At 39.1% G+C, this 27,896-nt stretch overlaps 1 protein-coding gene across 5 annotated transcripts in view; it reads left to right on the top strand.

Annotated features, from left to right (window-relative positions):
• Window positions 1–27,896, top strand: part of ATXN2 (ataxin 2) — a 154,438-nt gene that overhangs the window by 81,048 nt on the left and 45,494 nt on the right. For all 5 annotated transcript variants that reach the window (XM_025401242.1, XM_025401245.1, XM_025401243.1 and 2 more), the window contains 8 exons: window positions 648–739; window positions 1,548–1,745; window positions 3,186–3,364; window positions 5,222–5,431; window positions 8,401–8,583; window positions 11,296–11,493; window positions 11,886–11,993; window positions 12,264–12,334. In XM_025401242.1, the coding sequence (XP_025257027.1) occupies window positions 648–739; window positions 1,548–1,745; window positions 3,186–3,364; window positions 5,222–5,431; window positions 8,401–8,583; window positions 11,296–11,493; window positions 11,886–11,993; window positions 12,264–12,334 (1,239 nt within the window). The remainder of the gene's footprint in view (window positions 1–647; window positions 740–1,547; window positions 1,746–3,185; window positions 3,365–5,221; window positions 5,432–8,400; window positions 8,584–11,295; window positions 11,494–11,885; window positions 11,994–12,263; window positions 12,335–27,896) is intronic.

The raw sequence follows: 27,896 nt of genomic DNA, 5'->3' as shown, positions 1-27,896 counted from the left end.
AACCAGTTCTAAAGCCCAGTTCTTGTGACTTTGTCCAGTGATTGCCTGTTCACCGTTTCATGCTGCCTTCCCATTTGAGAATTCCCAGGAGGAAGGGGAGGTTGCCAGGGACCTAGTACCGTGGTCCCACCTTGGAATCGTTGAACATGGGGGAAAGCGTTGGCTTCTCCCTTTTTTCTCCCAAATATTGGAAATATTTTTGGCTATTAAAAAGCACCCCTTGTTCCATGTGGAATCCCTTGTTTAAAATAAGTAAAATATGTACCTCCTGTCCTCCACAGACCTAAGGACTAGTGATCTCAAGAAGGTTACAGGTAAACGCAGATGTCTCTACTGAAAGATGGCTTTTACAGGTTAGAGAAAAGAGAGAACCCTGATCTGAAGGCTATTTTATGAAGTGATTAAAATGTTCTAAACTTTAAAAATAACTGCTCAAATAATTGTGTTGTATAGTTATTTATCAACTGTAAGGGCTGGTAAGTAAGTATTTTTCTAAAACATTTTCAAGGAAATTTTTTCCTGTTTTCTAATTTGCTAATTTTGCTCAAGTAGCTTGTTAGATATTGTTAATATAGATGTTGGTTATAACTGAATGAAAGGGAACAAATACTTTGTCATTTTGAAAAATAAGCTTCATTTTCTTCTAGTCTAATGGATGGGATCCCAATGATATGTTTCGATATAATGAAGAAAATTATGGTGTAGTGTCTACGTATGATAGCAGTTTATCTTCATATACGTAAGTTTAAAAAGTTTGTTTTTATTTTAGTGCATTTGTCTTTGATTTTCATCAACTTAATTTATGATGAATAAATGTTTCCATTAGTTTTTAAGTTAAACAATTACGTGAAATAATTTTTCTCTTATTACTACGTGTGATAAATTTCCATTAAAAAAAAGGGAATAAATGTAGTTTGCCTATACCCTATTTTTATCCTCTAAACAAATTTTGGTTTTTTTTTTTTTTTTCTTTTGAGACGGAATCTCGCTCTGTTGCCAGGCTGGAGTGCAGTGGCACAATCTCAGCTCACTGCAACCTCTGCATCCCGGGTTCAAGCGATTCTCCTGCCTCAGCCTCCCAAGTAGATGGGACTACAGGCGTGCGCCACCATGCCCAGCCAATTTCTGTATTTTTAGTAGAGACGGGGTTTCACCATGTTAGCCAGGATGATCTCGATCTCTTGACCTCGTGATCCACCCACCTTGGCCTCCCAAAGTGCTGGGATTGCAGGTGTGAGCTACTGTGCCTGGCTGGTTTTGTCTTTTAAGTTGTTAAAAAACACAAAATTTGCAAGGGCAGAGATTATGATGAACAGTTGAACTAGTTTTTAAAATATGTTCCTCTGGAGAAAAAGTTACAGAAAAAAAGTTAGAATTTTGATTTATAAATAAACAGATCACTATAACTTTTAGTTTTAGTGTTTTTTTGTTTGTTTGTTTTTTAACCAGTATTCTAAACTCTAAACTTTCTTAGTAGTTGATTATGACAGATATATAAACTGTGGCTTTAAAGTACTCATTTTGCTTTTCTTTTCCTCATGTTTCAGGGTGCCCTTAGAAAGAGATAACTCAGAAGAATTTTTAAAACGGGAAGCAAGGGCAAACCAGTTAGCAGAAGAAATTGAGTCAAGTGCCCAGTACAAAGCTCGAGTGGCCCTGGAAAATGATGATAGGAGTGAGGAAGAAAAATACACAGCAGTTCAGAGAAATTCCAGTGAACGTGAGGGGCACAGCATAAACACTAGGTATTTAAAGGAAATCATGATGCAGTATTTTGGATACACAACTCAAGGTCTGTGTGAGACGGTGTATTGTTACTATATTTCCTCTTCCTTTAATATAGCTTAGGTAGAGAATGCAAGTAGAATTGGTTTAAGATCTGTTAGAGAGAAGGTTATGGTAATCTTGGAAAATATGCTTTTGAGAGTAAGCTCTGTGGTATATCACGGTGAGCAATCCAAGGTCTTGAAGAGCTTGTTAAAATAGTGGTCTGGTAGGGGATACGTGTAACAATCACAGCAGTACAATATGATTTGCTTGGTTAAAGGCATGTTCAAAGTACTAGTAACATACAGAATGAGGAGGAGCTAGCATAACCTATAGAGTCAGAGAAAACCTCACTGAGGAGGTGACATTTTGTGATAAGATAATAGGATCTTTGACATTCAGAGAGGAGTTGGGAGAAGAATTTCTCACCTGATGAAAAGCCATGTACAAGCATGGCTGTGTGAGAAAATTTGGCCAGCTCAGGAAAGGGCTGGTTGTTGCGTGTGTCTGGAACACAGGATCTGTGTCGGGTGCAGCAGTGGCAGTTGACAGTAGGAACTGAGGTCATTGAAGGACTTGGCATGTCATGCTAAAGAGCACCCTGTTGGAAGGAGATGAGGTGAATAAACCCTGGGGCATTGAGGACTGGCTGATATACAGAGAACAGTTAGTGCATTGAAATAGTTCAACTGTGAGAATTTGTTAACCACCTAGTTCAGGGATGAACCTGAGGTTTATTTGATAACTAAGTGACTTAATGGATGTACTGGTGAGAGAGAGAGGAACCATGGAGCAAGTTTGAGGGGAAAAACTATGACTCCATTTGTGCAGCTAATTGCATTTGTGGGACTTGTGGGTCTTTCATTTATTCATAAACATATGTTCAGAAATACCTGCTACCTATCTGATAAACTAAGAGATGCATCCTCTCTTCAAGGCAGTCAGCTTAGAGTCTGGTGATTTGAATTGACATGTCTACTGACAGATGTTGACATTGTGAGACTGGTGGTTCAGTTTGAGGTTTCATCAGCATTGCTGATATGGGAGCCATGGAAAACCAAAGAACAGCCAGTGAAAGAAGATATCTCAGAGAAAATAAAATTGAGAAAGTGAAGGACAAGAAATGTTGAAGATAGACCAAGATTGATAGAATCAGCCACAGAGAGGTCAAGTCGGATGAGAATGAGCACACATCTGTTAAACTTTGTGCTTAGGAGCAGAATCTAAGTGAAGGGACAGGCCAGAGGTTAGAACTCAGGGTAAGATGGAAGAACAGAGCATCTGGGAGTGAGGCAGTTTGGTTTAGTGTAGAACCTTTTTGTAACAAGCATTCCCTTCTGTCAAGATGACTTTTAGATATGTTTCATTGACTTGGTACCTTTTGGAATAAAATGATTTAGAGGATCTCTCATTTTCAGGGATAATAAATATATTCCTCCTGGACAAAGAAATAGAGAAGTCATATCCTGGGGAAGTGGGAGACAGAATTCACCGCGTATGGGCCAGCCTGGATCGGGCTCCATGCCATCAAGATCCACTTCTCACACTTCAGATTTCAACCCGAATTCTTGTTCAGACCAAAGAGTAGTTAATGGAGGCAAGTATTTTGAGCAGACTTGTCAATATCATTGATCAAATAGTTTTCTAAATACTTAAAATAGTTTGCATAACTGATAAGAATGTGCACTTTAATGATTTGGGGAGTAGTTTTTCACTTCAGCATTACTTAAAATTGGCTTTTGTGGATATCAAATTAGTAAAACATTGTGTACGTCATTGGCATATACATTATTTAGCATGATGAAATATTCATGATAAAGTGCTACATTTAACCCAAGACAATCACTTGGCCAAAAACACTCCACATATAAAGAAATTGGAAACTTTGGGTAGGTTCTCAATTTTAAAAACACTGGATGATAAAATTATTTAGACATAATTTATATGGAAAATTCTAACCTATGTGCAACACTGTGGTTAATATAGATTAATTCTCATTATTTGTTTCTATATTATGCTTACTTCAAGAAAGGATCTGAGGTAGCTTTTATAATATAAGACATGATCAAGAGTCATGTGAAGAAAGTAATTAAAGAAATGCGCTTAAAAAACAACAAAAACAACCCTTAGTCTAAGGGTGGATGTTACAGTTTAGCAACCTAAGTAAAAGAAACCTGAATCATTAGTAGGAAGACATTTTTTACTCTACCTCTAAATCTAGGTTGAATATGTCTTGTAGGTTGTGGATCTTTTCCATTAATCAGGGATACTGAACAACAGTTCTGTGGATAGTATGGGAATAGTAATAGCAATAGTATGTTACTAACTTTGGGAAAAGAGTGGTCATTCAATTTTAGCTATTTAAATTTGGAAAGTTAGAAAGATGAAAATAGAGAACGCTCAGTTTCCAATTTCATTTGTTTTCATTGAGTCTTTTCTCCAGAATTCCTCTCCAAATGGACACTCTTGAGTATTTTCAGTACTTAATATTGGGGGTGAAATTTCTTTGCTCACTGAGGAAAGATTTTAGTTGTTTATAAACAGAATTTTAAAGCTAAAAAACCTGAAGGGGGCTGAAAAATGTATGATACTCAAGTGTGTGGAACCCTATGGAGAGGAGACCTGGACTGTTTGATAAGATTAAGGTAAGTGATATGTAATGTTAAATACTATGTGTATCTTTACCTAGGCATATCCATCAATATAAATTTATTTGGTGATGACTGCTTTGTAGTTGCAGTATTTATTAAGCAGTCGCTTAGATAACTGTGTAAATTATTTAGAAAGTCTCCCTTTTTCTAGTTTAATGAGGTCAAGACTTTTTTTTTTGAAAGAGCAATGAATATTATCATTTGATACTCTCGTGACTCTAGAAGAGTAATGTTTTATTTCTACTTAAATGAGACTTGCTTAATGAGATTTCAAACTGAATTTTAGGTTCAAGTGTAAACCTGATGAAAATCATAGATAATTGTAAGGAACCAGCATTTCTAATTGGATATAATAGCTACTGCTTATTTTCATTATGCCTCAGAGTTAAAACTAATACAGTAAATAATCTTATTCCTGAGTAGGAATTATTGTGATTTATTATGTGAAATTATCTAGTGTATGTTATATTCCTTTAAACAACTGATTACTGAGAAACAGTTATAGAAGCAAGATTAATAGGCAAAGTCTTAACTGTCTTCTTTAATAGTGTGTGTAGATCCTAATTAACCCTTTGGGAACGTGTATTCATTTAAACAGACTTAATCTTAAGGAGGTTAAAGTAAAATGTGAATTTATGTCTGTTAAGTTATGCTAAAACTTATCACAAATCAAATGACTGTCCTCAAAGGGTTAAAATGTACAAGAAATCATTTTTGTCATTTTACTTTTTTTTCTGTTTACTTTTTTCCCTCATTTTTTTCTTTAGTTTTTATACTTTCCTTCATATCATTTGTTCTGTCAGGTGTTCCCTGGCCATCGCCTTGCCCATCTCCTTCCTCTCGCCCACCTTCTCGCTACCAGTCAGGTCCCAACTCTCTTCCACCTCGGGCAGCCACCCCTACACGGCCGCCCTCCAGGCCCCCCTCGCGGCCATCCAGACCCCCGTCTCACCCCTCTGCTCATGGTTCTCCAGCTCCTGTCTCTACTATGCCTAAACGCATGTCTTCAGAAGGTACAATACCACAATTTGTTCATGTTTTTGTTTGTCTTTGTTTAACTCCTATGTGAGTTTATAATTACAAAATAGTTTCCTCTTCATTATTTAATAACCTACAATTTCTGTGTTTTAACTTTAGTTTATTACAACTATTTCTATTAACCTTTTGTTCATTAGAGAGAAATTTGATAAATGTTGTGTGAAGCTATAAACTCTCCTGAATTGTTGTTTAAAAAGGGAGTTTATCTCTGCCTGATAATTATGCTTCTTTACAGCCCCAGAAAGGTCTGCCCCACAGCCTTCCCCCTCCTTATTTGCACTGTATACAGGAGTTAAACAAATGAACTTTCTTCAACCAGTCTTGAACTTTGGTTCATTTTACAGCTCTTTGGTCAAGGTCCTAGTGAACCTTCCTATTGGCCATAAGCAGGAAGGGTGTTTCTGGGTCATTTTTGAGAGTGACAGCCCATATAGCTGCCTTTGCGTGTCTGCCCTTCGATTAAAGTAGTTTGATTTTTAGAATGCCAGAAGAATTCTAAATTTAACTGAGTAATTTTTTTAAAGTTAGCTTTGCAATCTTACACAGTGAAAGGCTGCTTTAATCTGGGAGAAGTCCTTGATCTGAGATAAAATTATTGATAAAAATGACATGAATTTGAATATTTAGCTATTTTTTTCTCATCAAAAATAAGAATAAAATCTTGTAATTCTTATTCAGTATTTGGTGCTTAATCCGTCATTGCCACATATCGAATACATGGATATGTTGTAGAAGGGTAACATTCTAATTTTAATGCCACCCATATATATATTAAAAACCTGTTTTCTGAATCATAATGTCCTTTTGATATTAGTTCTGAATGTTTATGTTAAAATTTTAATCTGATTTGTTCATTAAAGTTAGTTAATATTGATTATGTTGGGACTAATAAAGTTTTCTGCACAAAATGTGTTTCTCCTGCTTCCCTGGAGAAAACTATATTGGCTACTGTTTGTTTTTTTTTTTTTTTTTTTTTTTTGAGACGGAGTCTGGCTCTGTCGCCCGGGCTGGAGTGCGGTGGCCAGATCTCAGCTCACTGCAAGCTCCGCCTCCCGGGTTTACGCCATTCTCCTGCCTCAGCCTCCCGAGTAGCTGGGACTACAGGCGCCCGCCGCCTCGCCCGGCTAGTTTTTTGTATTTTTTAGTAGAGACGGGGTTTCACCGTGTTAGCCAGAATGGTCTCGATCTCCTGACCTCGTGATCCGCCCGTCTCGGCCTCCCAAAGTGCTGGGATTACAGGCTTGAGCCACCGCGCCCGGCCTATATTGGCTACTTTTAAATAAATTGTTACCATCTAAGCAGGCAGGTCATGTGACCTTGAAGCATCTAACCTTGAAGAGCAAGTTCCACTGATTTTCAAGGTGACTTCTTTGCTCAAAAGGGCCTTAATAGTGGTCACTGAATGCAAAGTTCTGTTGATATTTTTCTTGAGGTCCATTATTTGAATAAGTGATATTTATTTAATGAGAATATACTAAATAAGACATGATCATTAATTACTGTGAATATTTTTATTACATTAAGATATAAGGACTGCTGATAGACTATAACTATTCACATAGAAATATACCTTCTGTGTCAGAGATGTTGAATATTTCCATTTGAAAATTATAGTGCATAACATTAGCATTCTTCTAAAGATCATGTTCTTGTTTAAATTCCTGTTGGGAGCCAGGCATGGTAGCTCACGCCTGTAATCTCAGCACTTTGGCCTCCTCAAGTGATCAGGCAGGCGGATCACTTGAGGTCAGGAGTTTGAGACCCGCCTGGCCAACGTGGTGAAACCTCGTCTCTACTAAAAATACCCAGCTACTTGGGAGGCTGAGGCAGGAGAATCACTTGAACCTGGGAGGCAGAGGTTGCAGTGAGTTGAGATCGCACCATTGCACTCCAGTCTGGGCGACAGAGAGAGACTCTGTCTTAAAAAATAATAATAATAAAAAAAAATTCTTTTGGGAACACACATTAATTTGAAGTTCTAAAGAGTTTGGCAGCAGGGTGAGAGAGTGAGGAGATTTGGCTTTGACATTAGGAAAGTTTTCGCTTGGTGTTAACACCAGTAGACTTATCTGATGAGGGCCATTCTGTCCACTCTTCTTAGCTAATAGATTGGTCTAATGCACAGTAGGCTGATTTAGAAAGAGTAGTCACTAGTGGCATGGCAGAATCAATAATGCAGAATTTTGACAATTCTTGTAGTGCTGATTTCTTCCCCAAATGTCAGTTATATTGGTCATCTATTAATAGACTAATACAAGTCATCTCCTTAATAGAATTTTCATCTCACAGCCTGCTAAGCCTAAGAAACTGCTTACAGGTTACTGTTACTGCTTACTGTTTTAAGCCGAGTTTTAAAATTGATGATCATGATAGAAGAGATAAATAACCTAAAATTTTAGAGAAATTTAAGAAGGGTATGTACATATATTTTAGTAGTATCGAGTGTATAGGGATTAATAGTCTTCTGTTTAAATTTTTTTTCCCTAATTTTAGAAGTAATGTAGAAAATTCGGGGTGTGGAAAGGTAAAATATATGGAAAGTTAAAAATATTTTATCGTGTAGTCATAATTTCTAGTAACCTATTTCTTTACAAATAAGACATAGTTGAAACAGATTGCTACAGTTATTTTAAGAGTTGACATCTTATTGTTGATTTCTTACCACCAACTTCATCCCTCCCTTTCTTTAAAAATAAAGGGAAATAATAAAATTTATTTACAAAACTTTATGGCATTCCACAAAATAATTCTGAAAGAATTAGTATGGCCAAAAAATATGTACGGTGTTGTTTTTTTTTTTTTCCTATTTTTAACCAAGGAAAAACTGTAGAGTGAGTAAGAGTGTGTGTGTGTGCGCATGTGTGTGGGGATGGGTGTATTTAGCAGAAAAGTAGTACTGATGAACATCATGGCATTTATGTGATGTTCACTGTTTCTTCCTTAGGGCCTCCAAGGATGTCCCCAAAGGCCCAGCGACATCCTCGAAATCACAGAGTTTCTGCTGGGAGGGGTTCCATATCCAGTGGCCTAGAGTTTGTATCCCACAACCCACCCAGTGAAGCAGCTACTCCTCCAGTAGCAAGGACCAGTCCCTCGGGGGGAACGTGGTCATCAGTGGTCAGTGGGGGTAGGTAACACTTGGGCATAATGACGGTACTCATTTTGTCATTACACTAGATGTAAAGAGGGCTGAGCTACAACTCTGTTTGAGGAAGTGTAAGTATATATATATTAAAAATAGTAGAAATCACCAGGAATTGGGAAGCCCATATTTTTATTCTGGGCTCTACCACTTATTCACCATGTATTAAAGGAAGTCAAACACTCATTCTGAAGTTGAGATTTCTCAGTGAGTAAAGTGTTAATAATTTTTGCCTAGTCTACATTATGGGGTTGTGATGAGATTCCTGTAAGGTTCATAAATATGGATATATTATAAAACTATAAAGTTTTGTGAAGTACCTCTCGAATACGCGGCAAACACAGTATGTAACACTATTTGTAGGGATCATATTTCCTTTTTAGCAGCTTTGTTTATCATTACCTTCTGTAAACATTTATTTTTGGCTTACATTGTAGTGTGTTTCTATAGCATCTGTATAGGGCACTAATTCCCAACTATATTTCCATTATAAGGAATATGAAATACAAATGAAGCGTCCAAGTTTTATCTGTGATTAGCATAAGGAATATGCTGACACCAGCTATAAAAGTATAAAAATTAGGCTGGGCGCGGTGGCTCACCCCTGTAATCCCAGCACTTTGGGAGGCTGAGGCGGGTGGATCACAAGGTCAGGAGATCGAGACAATCCTGGCTAACACGGTGAAACCCTGTCTCTACTAAAAGTACAAAAAAAATTAGCCAGGCGTGGTGGCAGGTGCCTGTAGTCCCAGCCACTCTGGAGGCTGAGGCAGGAGAATGGCGTGAACTTGGGAAGCGGAGCTTGCAGTGAACCGAGATCGCACCACTGCACTCCAGCCTAGACGACAGAGTAAGACTCCATCTCAAAAAAAAAGTATAAAAATTAGACGTTGACATGATTTTACAATAAGGCTGACTGCTTTTGCTACTTTGCCAATCAATCCTTAGTGCTTTGTTCCCATAACTGTGGTGAGCAAGAGCTTAAAAAAAAACAACACAAAAAAAAACTTAGTCTATTTAAATCAGTCCGTAGAACCTTTAAAAGAAACAAGATCGGCCAGGTGTGGTGGTTCATGCCTGTAATCCCAGCACTTTGGGAGGCTGAGGTGGGTGGATCACTTGAGGTCAGGAGTTCGAGACCGGCCTGACCAACATGGTGAAACCCCATCTCTACTAAAAATACAAAATTAGCCAAGTGTGGTGGCTACTCGGGAGGCTGAGGCAGGAGAATCGTTTGAACCCAGGAGGTGGAGGTTGCAGTGAGCCAGCATCGCACCATTGCATTCCAGTCTGGGTGACAAGAGGGAAACTCCATCTCAAAAAAAAAGAAAAAAGAAGCAAAATCTTCAAGCTTAAGGAAAACAAAACCAAAACAAAACCCAACTGTTAAATCTGTTTTTAGTTGATATACATTTCTGCTCAACTTCATGTGATGTACATTCATGTAATTGTACCATAAATTTGTTTGTACTCTTTATTTTCTTCTTTGGTCTTCAGTTATCTAAAGACTACCAAGAAAACAAAAATTTAAAAAATCTTCAGCCAGCCAGGCGCAGTGGTTCATACCTGTAATACCAGCACTTTGGGAGGCTGAGGTGGGCGAATCACAAGGTCGGGAGTTCAAAACCAGCCTGGCCAACATGGTGAAACGCCGTCTCTACTAAAAATACAAAAATTAGCTGGGCATTGTGGTGCATTCTTGTAATCCCGCTACTTGGGAGACTGAGGCGGGAGAATTGCTCGAACCAGGACCCAGGAGGGGGAGGTTGCAGTGAGTGGAAATTGTGCCACTGCACTCCAGTCTGGGCTACAGAGCGAGACTCCATTTCAAAAAAAAAAAAAATCTGCTTCAACTATTCCATTAATCTTTTGACATTACTTAGATGGTCTGGAAATGAATTTTGAGAATAACATGATTAGAAGTGAGAGAGTATAAGCATAGTTTTGGAGATACACTCAGAATAGCATTATAGATTTGCTGTTTTTACTAATTGGAAAAATGGCAGTTGTTGAATAATAGTTTTCTTCCATGACGCTTGTGACTTACAAAAAAAAAAAACCACTAAAATGAAGTAATCAAACCATTTTCTCTAAACCTTTGAATCTAATCTCTCCAGATAGGTTTATAATGGTATATGAAACCTATTAGATACATATTTGGAAGTCGTATGAGATACAAACCCTGTTTTTATTATCTTCCCCTTTTGACTGACTTGGGTCTCAAGTTTCCTTGATTACTGCACAGTGAACCTTGATGTCGCTATAAAGAATGTATAGAGCTAGGCGTGGTGGCTCATGCCTGTAATCCCAGCACTCTGAGAGGCCAAGGTAAGCAGATCACCTGAGGTCAGGAGTTTGAGACCAGCCTGGCCAGCATGATGAAACTCCGTCTTTACTAAAAATACAAAAAATTAGCTGGATGTGGTGGCGAGTACCTGTAATCCCAGCTTAGGCAGGGGAAGCACTTGATACATTTAGTTAGGAGAGAAAATCATACGTATTAGTAATTGTTGTTTTTCTTCAGATACTTGTGGTTTTGATTGCCAGCAAATTCCTAACATTTTGGAAAAGAAAACAGTAATGGAATAAAGGGAAAGGGCTAGAGAGGACTGTTTTACCTAGGTCTTAAGAGAAGCCTCTTTGAGGAAGTAACATTTGAACTGAGAATGTAATAAATAAATTTTCCCTTTCTTCTAGTTCCAAGATTATCCCCTAAAACTCATAGACCCAGGTCTCCTAGACAGAACAGTATTGGAAATACCCCCAGTGGGCCAGTTCTTGCTTCTCCCCAAGCTGGTATTATTCCAACTGAAGCTGTTGCCATGCCTATTCCAGCTGCATCTCCTACGCCTGCTAGTCCTGCATCGAACAGAGCTGTTACCCCTTCTAGTGAGGGTATGTAACAAAAGGCTTCTAGATCCATAATCTCAGCTGTGAAATTGAATGTTAGAGAGTAACATTATATGAAAAAATTCTAGCTTATTTTTATTCATAGACAAGTATTTTTAATGCACATTTAAAAGTTTGTGTAAATTTTGATGTTGTTTAATACTACTAATTTAATACAATGTCTGTGTTAGAAAGGTTAACATTCCTGGGTGTCAAATACCTACGTAAATAAAATTATTGGTGTTTCATATGACATCTGCAAAGGAAAAAAGCCTCTGTTTAAAATGAAAGCATTCTTTTCCAAAAACATAGGAAATCAAAATTATTGTTCAGTGTTTTCTTGTTTTACTTTTCTAACTTCTAACTCTGAATTTTTTTTTAAAAAAAATGTTTTCTAGCTAAAGATTCCAGGCTTCAAGATCAAAGGCAGAACTCTCCTGCAGGGAATAAAGAAAATATTAAGCCCAATGAAACATCACCTAGCTTCTCAAAAGCTGAAAACAAAGGTTAGAGTTTAAAGAATCATTAGGCTTAACTGTAGAAATAGGAAGGAGTATGTCTAATTTCATGCCCGTACAGAATATTTTCGTTCAACATTTTTTCTTACTATTGTGATAGATAAATGTATTGCTTGACAAATTCCAAAATCCAAATTTAATATTTGAAATTATTTTTTGATCTTGTATCTTATTCTAATTTCTATCATCTCATACCAAAAAGAATGCAATGTTAAAGTTTAAAAATAAACCTGTGTCTAACAGTTCTTAATTTTACAGGTATATCACCAATTGTTTCTGAACATAGAAAACAGATTGATGATTTAAAGAAATTTAAGAATGATTTTAGGGTAAGTGTTGTACTGACTGATTAATTTGAGTTTTAAAAAATAAACATTACTAAAGATTTATCATCTATTTATAGAAATGCATTATGTATACAATCAGAAACATCAAACCATATATGTAGAAAGCAGAACATTCTTAAAGTGGTCTTTGCCTATCCTTTAAGTGGGATAACTAAAATCATGAGATTTGGTAACCAATTTGTAGGTATCAAATGAGAGTATAGCCCTGACATTTGAAACCACCATAGCACAGCTTAGTATTTGATGGTTATTTGATTACTTTGTTAATGAAGCTAGATATTAGTAGAACAAGGCCAAGTCATTAATAATCTAGTGTGGCAAATGGAAGATGTACTGGACTCTGGTGTTCTGAGGTAGTTGGAGATTTGTACTTTGTACACAAATATATTATGTCAAAATCTTTCTGTAACATTATTTCTCTATCTTAGGACAGGCTTTGCTTACCATCTCTCCTTGATTGTCATTTCAGTCTTTTGCACATTATATACTATAATACACTATAGATATCAAGGTAAATTTTGAGACCAACCAAGAAATCTTCTGGAAAGTTAACTTCTTAGAGAGGTAAATCTAAATACTAGCCTTTTAAAGAAAGTAGCTGAATTAAAGGATTAATGAATCAAAGGCAAAGGCAGCCTTTCCTCAGCCTGTGTTTTAGCTTTCTAAATGTTAATAATAACTTCATTCTTGATTTATTGGTAACATTCAAAATACTACTTATTATTTCATACTTTAGCACATGTATGTATTCAGCTTTAATGCTATTAACAGTTGTTAAGGCCGGGCGCGGTGGCTCAAGCCTGTAATCCCAGCACTTTGGGAGGCCGAGACGGGCGGATCACAAGGTCAGGAGATCGAGACCATCCTGGCGAACACGGTGAAACCCCGTCTCTACTAAAAAATACAAAAAAACTAGCCGGGCGAGGTGGCGGGCGCCTGTAGTCCCAGCTACTCCGGAGGCTGAGGCAGGAGAATGGCGGGAACCCGGGAGGCGGAGCTTGCAGTGAGCTGAGATCCGGCCACAGCACTCCAGCCTGGGTGACAGAGCGAGACTCCGTCTCAAAAAAAAAAAAAAAAAAAAAAAAAACAGTTGTTAAATTTTAATTTGTTGGCTGGGCATGGTGGCTCACGCCTGTAATCCCAGCACTTTGGGAGGCCGAGGTGGGCCAGATCACCTAAGGTCAGGAGTTCGAGACCAGCCTGGCCAACATGGTGAAACACTGTCTCGACCAAAAATAGAAAAATTAGCTTGGCATGGTGGCGGGCACCTGTAATCCCAGCTACTCAGGAGGCTGAGGCAGGAGAATCACTTGAACCCAGGAGACAGAGGTTGCGATAAGCCGAGATCACGCCACTCCACTCCATCCTGGGCGACAGCAAGACTTCGTCTCAAAAAAAAAAAAAAGGTGTTTCAATTTGTTAAACAATAGTTAACGCATACACATGATACAAAGAATATTGAATATGATCATGTGCCCACTACCCAGCTTAGTAAGTTAAGCATTCTAACACAGGTAAACTCCTGTTATGTATTTGCCACTCCTCAACTGCTTCCCCTTCTTCCCTTCCAAAAGGAAGGGTTTCTTTTCTGTGCAGTTGTTTATATTTACACTGCATATGAATATATCTGTGAGCAATAGATGATATTTTTGCATAATCTTAAATTTCCTATAAATGATGTCTTGCTGTAGGTATTCTTCCCCATTTGAGTTTTTTCCTCAGCATTATTTTTTTAACATCATTCAGCCCCCTCTTATACTACACTTGGATTGAATTTAATATCTCATGAAGAAAAAACATTTTTACTTTGAAGCGTGTGAATTAGCATGTTTTTGTAACAGCTTTATTGAGATATAATTTACATATATAAATCAACCATTTAAAGTGTATAAATCAGTGGTTTTTAATATATTCACAATTATATTGTACAACCATCTCCTCAGTTGATTTTAAAACATACTCTTCACCCCCAAAAGAAACCCCATGCCCAGTTTAGCAGTTGTTCCACACTGGCCTCCAGCCCTTCTCTTTCCCTTACTCCCATCCCTGAGTAACCATTAATCTACTTTCTGTCTCTATGGATGGGCTTATTTGGGACAAATTTCCATTTCATACAAATGAAATAATAAAATATATGGTTTTTACGACTGGCTTCTTTCACTTAGGGTAGTGTTATAAAGGTTCATCCATGTTGGAGCATGTTTTAGTACTTCATTTCTTTTTTTTACTAATATTCCATGATATGGATAATACCACATTTTGTTTATCCATTCATCAGTTTGTAGCTATTTGTGGTATTCTCACTATTTGACTATTCTGAATAACGCTGCCACGAACATGAGTGTGCAGTTTTTTTCTCGTCCTATGTTTTCATTTCTTTTGTGTACCTACCTAGGAGTTGAATTGCTGGGTCATATGGCAACTGTGTTTAACCTTTTGAGGAACTACCAAGCTATTTGCCGAGACATCTGCACTATTTTACATTCCCACCAGCAGGGTATGAGGGTTTCTGTTTCTCCACATCCTTGCTAACACTTATTGTCATGTCTTTTTTGATTATAGTGATCCTTGTGGGTGTGAAGTGTTACCTCATTGTGGCTTTAGTGTGCAGTTCTTTCATGGCTAATGATGTTGAACATCTTTTGTGTTTATTGGCCATTTATATATCTTCTTTGGATTGCTGTCTGTTCAAATCTTTAGCCCATTGTAAAAATTGAGTTGTCTTTTTATTATTAGGTTGTAGGAGTTCTTTATATATTCTGTGTACAAGTCCCTGTTAGATACATGGTTTGCAAATGTTTTCTCCTATTCTGTTGGTTTTTTTTTTTTTACTTTTTCATCCCTTGAAGCACAAAAATTTTTAATTTTGATGAAGTCCAATTTATCTGATTTTGTTGTTACTTACGCTTTTGGTGTCATATCTAAGAAAACACTGTCTAGTCAATCATTAAGGTTTATTACTCTTCTGGGTTTTTTAAAGAATTACATTTAGAGGTGTGATCCATTTTGAACAACTTTGTTTTACTTTTGACACAGAGTCTCACTCTTTTGCTTAGGCTGGAGGGCAGTGGTGCAGTCTTGGCTCACAGCAGCCTCAGCCTCCTGGGCTTAAGTGAGTAGCTGGTACTGCAGGTGTGCACCGCCACACATTGCTATTAATAACTTTTGTATTTTTATTGCAGAGACAGAATTCCACCACGTTGCCCAGGCTGGTCTCAAACACTTGGACGCAAGTAACCCGCCCACCTCAGCCTCCCAAAGTGAAAAATTGCTTTCACTTTGCACTGCAGACTCGCCCTGAATTCTTTCTTGTGCAAGATCCAAGAGCCTTCTCTTGGGGTCTGGATCAAGACCCGTTTTCTATAACAATATTATTAGAATAACGTTTGATTTTTTTTTAAAGTGAAATAAATTGTTACTAAAAAATTTGAAAAAGAAAAGTTCATTGGAGAGTGACTTGGTGCTCAGCCCATTTTGAGCAGTTATTTAATATAGTATAAGGTGGGGTTCAAATTCATTCTTTAATATTAATTTTTTATTTCTAATTGACACATAACCATACATTTACAACCATTTTTACTCTATAGAGTCCAGATTCATTCTTCTGCATGTAGATATTAGTTGTCCCAGCACCATCTGTTAAAAAGACTATTCTTGGCCAGGCATGGTGGCTCTCAATGCCTGTAATCCCAGCACTTTGGGAGTCCCAAACAGGCAGATCACATGAGGTCAGGAGTTCTAAACCAGTCTGACCAACATGGTGAAACCCCATCTCTACTAAAAATACAAAAATTACCTGGGCATAGTGTCGCACACCTGTAGTCCCACTACTCTAGTGGCTGAGGCAGGAGATTCACTTGAACCTGGGAGGTAGAGGTTGCAGTGAGCTGAGATCATGCACTCCAGCCTGGGCGATAGAGTGAGATTCCATCTCAAAACAAAGAAGACTATTCTTTCCTTCATTGAGTTATCTTCACATGCTTGTTGGAAGTCTGTTGACTACAAATGTGAAAGTTTATTACCGGACTCTGAATTGTCCTTCACTGAATCTCTATGTCTTATCCTTATAACAGTACCATACTGTCTTGATTAGAGTTACTGTATTTTAAAAGGCTATACTTTCTCAGTTAGCAGAAAACATTTTAGCTATCATCACAACTGTCTGTAAACCTTCATTAATGCTTGACTTAAATTCCAAGAAGGAGCAACATAAAAAGTCTATCTCTTTAGGAGTTTTAGTCTTATTACTTTTAGGAGCCTGAATAACCAAATGTATTATTTAGCCTCTTACTAATAACTCCTTGATCCGTAGGGGCATACCAAGAAGAAAAGAAATAGTTTTTAAAAGATGAGAGTGGGCCGGGCATGGTGGCTCATGCCTGTAATCCCAATACTTTGGGAGGCCGAGGCAGGTGGATCACTTGAGGTCAGGAGTTTGAGACCAGCCTAGCTAACATGGCAAAACCCTGTCTCTACTAAAAATATAAAAATTAGCTGGGCATGGTGACACATGCCTGTAATCTCAGCTACTCAGGAGGCTAAAGCAGCAGAATCACTTGAATCCAGGAGGTGGAGGTTGCAGTGATTCGAGGTTGCATTACTGGGTTAAAGAGTGAGAATATGTCTCAAAAAAAAAAGAGAGTGGGGAAAAAAAAAATGTATGCCAGAACTTAAATTATAATTTTAAAAAAATAGTGAACTTTCTAATTGTTCTCTTCAGATAATATAATGTTATTCTCTTATGTTTTATTGCGTACCAGATGCTGTTCTTCGTGCTTGTATGTTAAATCTTTTATTTTCTAACATTTCTTTCAAGCAAGTTCTGTTTGTATCTGCACTGTGTGTATTAGGCGGCTTGGGCAAAGAAAAGTTAAGTAATTTGCCCAAACTCACGTGTCTAGTAAATAACAGGCCTGGCTATCTGGTGTTTAAGCTTCTAGCAGTGCTTTGAATAGTAACTAATGCATAGTGTATGCCTCACTGTTCAATCAGTGATTCATTAGAACTAACTTCATGACCTGCTCATAGCCCCAAACTGCATTTGTTCACAAATATCTGTAGTCCTTCATTGAGGCAGAAATAGGAATACCTTGTGTGTTTGTTGTTCATTCCCTTGTGAGCCATATGCAGGCTACAGATAGCTTTATTTGTGTAAGAATTGCTAGTAATTTGATCTGTTTTGGGTTAATAGTGTGGGTTTTAGAGGTAAATGGACGTAGGTTTGAATGTTGGCCTCTATACATCATGTGCGTAACATTGTGGCGTGCTATCTACTTCCCCCAAGCCAAAATGGGTTAGTTTTAGAACCTGCTTCATAGTGTTTCTGTGAGAGCTCAATGAGATACTGCCTTTATAAAGTGTTTAGCATAGTGCCTAGCACATGGTATGTATTCAATACATGTTCATTCTTACTAGCAAAATATAGATGACCCAGTCTTGTCATCTATATGACATAAGAATTTCACTTTTCTGCTGGGCACGATGGCTCACTCCTGTAGTCCCAGTACTTTGGGAGGCTGAGGTGGATGGATCAACTGAAGTCAGGAGTTCGAGACCAGCCTGGCCAACATGATGAAACCCCATCTCTACTAAAAATACAGAAAATTAGCAAGGCGTGGTGGCAGGTGCCTGTAATCCCAGCTACTCTCGAGGCTGAGGCAGGAGAAATGCTTGAACCCGGGAGGCGGAGGTTACAGTGAGTTAAGATTGTGCCACTGTACTCCAGCCTGGGCAATAAGAGTGAAACTCCGTCTCCAAATAAATAAATAAATAAAGTAACTTCAGTTTTCCATTAGGTTTAGTATAGTGCAGAGAGGAAATACAGCAGAATGCTGTATTCCATATATAGCAATATAGCATTATAACAATATATTTCAGTATAGCAGAGTGCTATATTCAAATACCAAATAGTGGACTTGCTATTTGTAAGATGGCAATTATAGTATCTACATCAAATAGGGCCATTGTAAAGACTAAATGAATAAGTCTGTAACTAGTTTAGAACAGTGTCTGGCCAGGTGCAGTGGCTCATGCATGAATCTTAGCACTTTGGGAGGCTGAGACAGGTGGATATCTTGAGCTCAGGTGTTAAAGACCAGCCTGGATAACATGGTAAAACCCTGTTTCTACAAAAAAGTACACACATTAGCCAGGTGTGGTGGCACATGCCAATAGTACCAGCTACTCAGGAGGCTGAGGTGGGAGAATCACTTGAGCCTGGGAGATGGAGGTTGCAGTGAGGTGAGCTTGCACCACTGTGCTCGTCTGGGCAACGGAGCCAGACCCTGTCTGAAAAAAAAAAAAAGTCCAACCCATAGGAAGAACTGCAGATGTGTTTGACATTATAAGAAAAAGCAACACCAAAAGTCTAATTTTTGCCTTCACTCAAGGATCCTTATGATAATTAAACTCCAAAGTCCTTGGCAATATATATGTAGTTGGTCTATTATGTGGATAGCCTCTACCGAAGATTTTTGTGAACAAATGAAAGTTTAAGCAGTAAGTCCCTACATCGTGACTTAAATTGCCAGTGTGCCCACATAAATGCCCTGTCAACATTTGCCCTCAGCCACTTGTCTCTTTAGCTATGCAGTAAAGCTTGAGATGGGCCTGAGTTGCATAATGCTGTTTGCCATGACACCAAGAGCCTTGGTAATGAAACCATTGAAATGTATTTGCCTGTGCTGAGGCTGAAGAGGTATCTCGGCTCTCTCCAATTTTCAGGCAATCTTTTTGGCTGTGTAGGTTTCTCTTTAGTTTGCTTCTCACCACCTGGGGCTGTGGCTTAGGTCCATTGTCCTAACCTGTGGCTTGGGTTCTGTTTTTGTTGCTTGTACTTGTTCCCCCTTTTCTTCAGCCATTCCTGTTTTCTTTCTTTTTTAGAGGATGCCATGTTAAATCATCTTCAGCCAGTGATAGCATTTATTTTTTCTGGTCTGCAAACTTAAAAACCTCATCACTTATTTCGCTAATATCTTTGTCTTCTGTTCTTTTTGATGGTCCTTGGTTTTGCAGTCTACTTTAAAGGTTTTTATTTTTATAGTTTTATGGGTACATAGTAGACATATTATTCATGGGGTCTGTGAGATATTTTGATAAAGGCATACAATGTGTAATAATCACATTAGGGTAAATGGAGTATCCATCACCATCATCATTCATCATTTCTTTGTGTAATGAACGTTGCAATTGTACTCCCTCAGTTATTCTAAAAAGTACAACAAATTAATGCTGACTGTAGTCACCCTGCTTTGCTGTCAAATACTAGATCTTACTCATTCTTTATTTAACTTTTTAAATTTTAAAATTATTTTATTTATTTATTTTAGACGGAGTCTCACTCTGTCACCAGGCTGGAGTGCAGTGGCGCAATCTCGGCTCACTGCAGCCTCCGCCTCCAGGGTTCAGGTGATTCTCCTGCCTCAGCCTCCTGAGTAGCTGGGACTACAGGCATGTGCCACCATGCCCAGCTAAGTTTTGTATTTTTAGTAGAGATGGGGTTTCACTGTGTGGACTGGAATGTTCTCGATCTCTTGACCTTGTGATCCAGCCGCCACAGCCTTCCAAAGTGCTGGCATTACAGGCATGAGCCATCGCGCCCAGCCTTTAAAAATCTTTTAAATCATTGTAATATCTTTTTCATTTCTACCTCCAGTCCTGCAGAGTTCTTATTCATTCTTTCTAAATTTTCTTTGTACCCACTAATCACCTCATTTCCCTCCCCCTCCCCACTACCCTTCCCAGCTTCTGGTAACCATTCTACTATCTCCATGTGTTCAATTGTTTTTTTAGTGCCCGCAAATGAGTAAGAATAGGCAAAGTTTATCTTTCTGTCCCTGGCTTATTTTACTTAACATAATGTCCTCCAGTGCCATCTACATTGTTGCAAATGACAGGATCTCATTCTTTTTTGTGGCTGAATGGTAATCTATTATGTATATATACCACATTTTCTTTCTCCATTTGTCTATTGACGGACACAGAGATTGATTCTAAATCTTGGCTGTTATGTATATAGTGCTGTAGTAAACATGGGAGTGCAGATATTCCTTCAATAAACTGATTTCCTTTCTGAGTATATACCTGGCAGTGCAATTGCCGGATCATATGGTAGCTCTATTTTTGGTTTTTTGATGAATTTCCATACTGTTCTCCATAGTGGTTGTACCAATTTACATGTCTACCAACAGTGTGTGAAGGTTCCCCTTTATCCACATCCTCACCAGCATTCATTATTGCCTGTCTTTTGGATAAAAGCCATTTTAACCGGGGTGAGATGATATCTTGTTGTAGTTTTAATTTCCATTTTTCTGGTAATCAGTAGTGTTGAATACCTTTCATATACCTGTTTGCCATTCATAAATAATGATGAGGTCTTGCTCTTTGGCCCAGGCTGGTCTCGAACTACCGGGCTCAAGCAATCCTCCCACCTTTGCCTCCTAAAATGCTAAAATTATAGGTGTGAGCCACTGTACCTGGCCTTGTATGTCTTCCTTTTTTTTTTTTTTTTTTTTGAGACGGAGTCTCACTTTGTTGCCCTTTGTTGACCAGGCTGGAACGCAATGGTGTGATCGTGGCTCACTGCACCCTCCACCTCCCGGGTTCAAGAAATTCTCCTGCCTCCCGACACCATGCCCGCTTAATTTTTGTATTTTTAGTAGAGACAGGGTTTCTCCATGTTGGCCAGGCTGGTCTCGAACTCCTAACCTCAGGTGATTTACCTGCCTCAGCCTCCCAAAGTGCTGGGATTACAGGCGTGAGACACTGCGCCCGGCCTGTATGTCTTCTTTTGAGAAATGTCTATTCAGGTCTTTTGCCCATTTTTAATTGAGTTATTAAAATTTTCCCTATTGAGTTGCTTGAGCGCCTTTTATATTCTGGTTATTAATCCCTTGTCAGATAAGTAGTTTGCAAATGTTTTCTCCCATTCTGTGGGTTGTCTCTTCACTTTGTTGATGGTTTCTTTTGCTGTGCAGAAGCTTTTTAACTTGATGTGATCCCATTTGTCCATCTTTGCTTTGGTTGTCTATACTTTTGGGGTATTCCTCAAGAAATCTTTGCCCAGAGCAATGTCTCTGGGAGTTTAATGTTTTCTTTTAGTAGTTTCATAGTTTGAGGTCTTAGATTTAAATCTTTAATCCATTTTGATTTGATTTTTTTTAATATGGTGGGACGCAGGGGTCTAATTTCATTCTTCTGCATGTGGATATCCAGTTTTCCCAGCACCATTTATTGAAGAGACTGTCCTTTCCCCAGTGTATGTTCATGGCGTCTTTGTGGGAAATGAGTTCACTTAGACGTATGGATTTATTTCTGAGTTCTCTATTCTGTTCCATTGATCTGTGTATCTTTTTTTATGCCAGTACCATGCCATTTTCATTGTAATAATTTGAAGTCAGATAATGATTCCTCCAGTTTTGTTCATTTTGCTCAGTATGGCTTTTGCTATTCTGTGTCTTTTGTGGTTCCCTGCACATTTTGGAATTATTTTTTCTACTTCTGTGAGGAATGTCATTGGTATTTTGATGGGATTGCACTGAATCTGTAGATTGCTTTGAGTATTGTGAACGTTTTAGCAATACTAATTCTTCTAATCCATAAACATGGAATCTCCATGTTTTCTCTGTGTCATCTTCAATTTCAATGTTTTAAAGTTTTCATTGTAGAGATCTTTTACTCATTTGGTTAAGTTTATTCCTAGGTATTTTATTATATTTGTAGCTATTGTAAATGGGACTGCTTTAAAAATTTTTTTCAGATTGTTTGCTGTTAAATATAAAAATGCTCCTCATTTTTGTATGTTGATTTTTGTATCCTGAAACTTTACTGAATTTGTCAGTTATAATAGGTTTTTCTTTTTTGGAGTCTATGTTTTTCCAAATGTAAGGTCATATTATCGGCAAACAAGGATAATTTGACTTATTCCATTCCAGTATGGATGCTTTTTATTTCTTTTGTCTGATTGCTCTAGTTAGGACTTCCAGTATTATGTTGAATAACAATGGTGAAAGTGGGCATCCTTCTCTTCCTCCAGATCTTAGAGGAAAGCCATTTAGTTTTTCCCTATTCAGTATGGTACTAGTTACGGGTCTGTTATATATGGCTTTTATTTTGTTGAGGCATATTTCTTCTATACCCAGTTCTTTGAGGGTTTTTTTGTTTTTGTTTTTGTTTTTGAGGCAGAATCTCGCTCTGTCACCCAGCTGGAGTGCAGTGACATAATCTCGGCTTACTACAAGCTCTGCCCCCTGGGTTCACTCCGTTCTCCTGCCTCAGCCTCCTGAGTAGCTGGGACTACAGGTGCCCTCCAACGTGCCTGGCTAATTTTTTGTATTTTTAGTAGAGATGGGGTTTCACCCTGTTAGCCAGGATGGTCTTGATCTCCTGACCTCATGATCTGCCCGTCTTAGCCTCCCAAAGTGCTGGGATTACAGGCGTGAGCCACCACACCCAGCTGAGGGTTTTAATCATAAAGGGGATGTTGCTTTTTATGTGATATAAATTATATATTTATATCATAATATATATTTATATATATTTATGTCATATATAATATAAATAATATATATATTTTTTGGTCTTTGTCTTTTACTCTGTTAAGATGTACCAAGTTTATTGATTTGCATATGTTGAACCATCCTTGTCACTGGGATTACAGGTGTGTACCACCACTCCCGGCTAATTTTTTTTGTATTTTAGTAGAGAGGGGATTGCACCATGTTGGTCAGGGTGGTCTCGAACTCCTGACCTCAGGTGATCCACCCACCTTGGCCTCCCAAAGTACTGGAATTACAGGCATGAGCCACCGTGCCTGGCCTATCTAGTGTTATTTTATTGTGATCGGAGAAGATAGTTGATATGATTTCAACTTTTTAAAATTTTTATTTGTTTGTTTGTAACAGAGTCTCCCTCAGTTACCCAGGCTGAAGTACATGTCACGATCTTGGCTCACCTGCAACCTACATCTTCTTGGCTCAAGCAGTCCTCCCACCTTAGCCTTCCAAATAGCTGGGACTACAGGCACGTGCCACCACACATGGCTGATATTTTTGGATTTTTTTTTTTTGTAGAGATGGGACATTGCCATGTGTCCCAGGGTTGTCTCGAACTCCTGAGTTCAAACAGTCTACCCATTTTGGCCTCCCAAGGTGCTAGGATTACAGACATGAGCCGCTGTGCCAGGTCAAATCTTTAGACTTGTTTTGTGGCTTAATATGTGGTTTATCTTTGAGAATGATCCATATGTTGAGGAGAAGAATGTGTATTCTATAGCTGTTGGACACGGTGTTCTGTAAATATGTATTGGGCCTATTTGATCTATAAAGCAAATTAGGTCTAATGTTTCTTTGTTGATTTTCTGTCTGAATGATTTTTCCAGTGCTGAGAGTGGAGTGTTGAAGTTTCTGACCGTTACTGAGGTCTGTTTCTCTTTTTTGCTCTAGTAATATTTGCTTTATATATCTGGATGCTCCAGTATTGGTTGCATATATATTTATACTTGTTATAATCTCTTGCTGAATTGATCCCTTTATCATTATACAATGATCTTCTTTGTCTTTTTTTGTAGACTTTGTCTTGAAGTCTATTTTATCTAAGCATAGCTTACTCCTGCTCTTTTCTGGTTTCCATTTGCATGGAATATCTTTTTCCAACTCTTCAATTTTAGTCTATGCATGATTTCATAGGTAAAGTGTGTTTCTTGTAGGCAATGGATCATTGGGTTTCTTTTTTTTTTTTTTTTTTTGAGACAGACTCGCTGTTGCCCAGGCTGGAGGGCAATGGCGCGATCTCGGCTCACTGCAACCTTCACCTCCTGGGTTCAAGCGATTCTCCTGCCTCAGCCTCCCCAAGTAGCTGGGATTACAGGCGCCTGCCACCACGCCCAGCTAACTTTTTTGTATTTTCAATAGAGGTGGGGTTTCATTATGTTGGCCAGGCTGTTCTTGAACTCCTAACCTCAGGTGATCCGCCTGCCTCTGCCACCCGAAGTCCTGGGATTACAGGCGTGAGCCACCGCACCCAGCCTTTTTTTAAAAATCCATTTAACCACTGTATGTCCTTTGATTGGAGAGTTTAGTCAATTTACATTCAATGTTACTGATGAGTAAGGACTCAACTACTACAACTTACTATCTGGTTGTTTTGTAATCCTACTTCCTCCTTTCACCCTTCTTTTTTACTTCCTCTTCCCTCCTTTTTTCCCCTCCCTCCCTTCCTTGTTTTGAAAGTGATTTTCTCTGGTGGTATGTTTTAATTTCCTGCTTTATATTTTTTGTGTATCTGTTGTTGGTGTTTTTGATTTAAGATCACCATGACAGCCAGGTGCGGTGGCTCACAACTGTAATCCCAGCACTTTGGGAGGCCGAGGTGGGTGGATCAAGAGGTCAGGAGTTCGAGACCAGCCTGGCTAACATGGGGAAACCCTGTCTCTACTAAAAATACAAAAATTAGCCAGGTGTGGTGGTGCACGCCTGTAATCCCAACTACTCAGGAGACTGAGGCAGGAGAATTGCTTGAACCCGGGAGGCGGAGGTTGCAGTGAGCCAAGATTGTGCCACTGCACCCTAGTCTAGGCGACAGAGCAAGACTCTGTCTCAAAAAGAAAAAAAAAGATCACCATGAGGGTTGCAAATAACATTTTATAACGCATTATTTTAAACCAATGACAACTTAAAACTGATTGCAAAAACAAGCAAGCAAAGAGAAAACTAATAAAAACTCTGCACTTCAACTTAATCTGTCCGCTTTTTAACTTTTGTTGTTTTTATTTATACATTTATTATACTATGTCTTAAAAAAACTGTAGTTACAGGCCATGGGCAGTGGCTCACACATGTAATCCCAGCACTTTGGGAGGCTGAGGTGGGCAGATCACCTAAGGTCAGGAGTTCGAGACCAGCCTGGCCAATATGGCAAAACCCCCTCTCTACTAAAAATAGAAAAATTAGCTGGGCATGGTGGCGGGTGCCTATAATCCCAGCTACTTAGGAGGCTGAGGCAGGAGAATCACTTGAACCCAGGAGGCAGAAGTTGCAGTGAGCCGAGAGTGCACCACTGCACTCCACTCTGGGCGACAGAGCAAGACTGTCTTTTAAAAAAAAAAAAAAAAACCCAGGCGTAGTGACTCACAACTATAATCTCAGCACTTTGAAAGGCTGAGGCGGGTGGATCACAAGCTCAGGAGTTTGAGACCAGCCTGACCAACTGACCAACATGGCGAAACCCCATCTCTACTAAAAATACGAAAATTAGCCAGGTGTGGTTTACATGCACCTGTAATCCTAGCTACTCAGGAGGCTGAGGCAGGAGAATTGCTTGAACCCGGGAGGCAGAGGTTGCAGTGAGCCGAGATTGCACCACTTCCCTCCAGCCCGGGCGACAGAGCGAGACTCCATCTCAGAAAAAAAAAATTGTAGTTCTTATTTTTGAAAGGTTCATCTTTTATTCTTCCTGCTTAAAATATGAATAGTAGTTTATATACAATTACAGTGTTACAATATTCTGTATTTTTCTGTGTACTTATTGTTACCAGTCAGTTTTTGCACCTTCGGGTGATTTCTTATTGCTTGTTAACATCCTTTTCTTTCAGATTGAAGAACTTTTTTTTTTTTTTTTTTTTTTTTTTTTGAGACAGTCATGCTCTGTCACCAGGCTGGAGTATAGTAGTGCCATCTTGGCTCACTACAACCTCCGACTCCCAGGTTCAAGCAATTCTCCTGCCTCAGCCTCCTGAGTAGCTGGGATTACAGGCATGTGCTACCATGCCCAGCTACTTTTTGTATTTTTAGTAGAGACGGGGTTTTGCCATGTTTGCCAGGCTGGTCTTGAACTCCTGACCTTAGGGTGATCCTCCTGCCTTGGCCTCCCAAAGTGCTAGGATTATAAGCGTGAGTCATCACGCTCAGCTTGGTTGTTTATTTTCAAATAGCCTGAATTCAAGCTCACTAATGTTTTCTTCTGCTTGATACATTTCTGCTATTGAGAGACTCTGATGCATTTTTCAGTTTGTCAATTGAATTTTTCCACTTTGGGATTTCTGGTTGATTCTTTTTATTAATAACTATTGCAGTCTGTTTTTTAAATTTACAGGATTCTGAATTTGTTTTCTGTATTATCTTGGATTTCGTTGAACTTTCTTAAAGCATCCAGTTTGAATTCTGTCAGAAAGTTCACATATTTCTTACCACTTGGGAATTGGTCACTGATGCCCTTTATTTTTAGTTCATTTGGTGGGGTCATGTTTTTGTGAATGGCCTTGTTGCTTGTGGATGTTCATCAGTGTCTGGTCATTGAAGAGCTGGGTATTCTATTCTTTGTAGTCTGGTTTTGTTTGTACCCATTTTTTTTTTCTTTTTTTGAGACAGTGTCTCACTCTGTCGCCCAGGCTGGCGTGCAGAGCACAATCTTTGCTCACCGCAACATCCGCCTCCTGGGTTCAAGCGATTCTCCTGCCTCAGCCTCCTTAGAAGCTGGGGTTACAGGCACATGCCATCACGCCTGGCTAATTTTTGTATTTTTAGTAGAGACAGAGTTTCACCATGTTGGTTAGGCTGGTCTCGAACTCCTAACCTCGTGATCTGCCCACCTCGGCCTCCCAAAGTGCTGGGATTACAGGCGTGAGCCACTGTGTCTGGCCCCCATTCTTCTTGAGAAGGTTTTTCAAATATTCAAAGGGAATTAAGTGTTGTCATCTAAGTCTTCGTTCACTGCAGCCATACATGCATTAGAGGGCACCCCAGGCCTAGTAATACTGTGACTCTGTAGAGGTATCACCTTGGTAGTCTTGGGGAAGATCTGGGAGAATTCCCTGTATTACCAGGCAGTCTCTTGTCCTCTTCCCTTACATTTCTCCAAACAAATGGAGTCTCTCTTTGTGCTGAGCTGCCTGGAGTTGGGGGAAGGATGACACAAGCACTGCGTTGGCCACCATCACTGGAACTGTACTGGGTCTCTCCCAAGGCCTGTGGCAGCTATTTTCTGGCCACTGCTGTTGTTAATTCAAGGCCCAAGGGTGCTTTAGTCAGCAGGTGAAGAATCCTGCAAGGACTGGGTCTTTACTTTCAGTGCAGCAGGTTCCCTTCTGGCCCAGGGTGCATCTAGAAATGCCGCCCAGGAGCCAGGGCCTGGGATCGGGAGCTTTAGGAATCTGCTTTATTTTACTGGGGCTGAGTGGGCACCCACTTGCAAGATAAAGTCCTTTTTACTCTTCTCTCACCTCAAGCAGGTGTGTCTCCCCATGGCCACCACAGCTGGGAATGTGCTGGGTCATATCTGAAGCTGGCACAATATGACATGGCACCTTGTTTTTTATTCAAGGCACAAGGGCTCTTTAGTCAGCTGGTGGTGAATCCTACCAGGACTAGGTATCTTCCTTCAAGGCAATGGGTTCCCTTGTGGCCCAGGATATGTCTAGAAATGTCATCGGGGAGCTATGGCCTAGAGTCGAGGCTTCAGAACTATGCTTGGTGCTTTATTTTACTGTGGCTGAACTAGTATCCACATTTCTAGACAAAGTCCTCCCTACACTTCCCTCTCCTCTCAGAGC

Source organism: Theropithecus gelada, chromosome 11, assembly GCF_003255815.1.
Source record: "Theropithecus gelada isolate Dixy chromosome 11, Tgel_1.0, whole genome shotgun sequence".
Taxonomy (NCBI): domain Eukaryota; kingdom Metazoa; phylum Chordata; class Mammalia; order Primates; family Cercopithecidae; genus Theropithecus; species Theropithecus gelada.
Note: the sequence above shows the minus strand (reverse complement) of the source record. Positions and strands in the feature narration are given on the sequence as shown.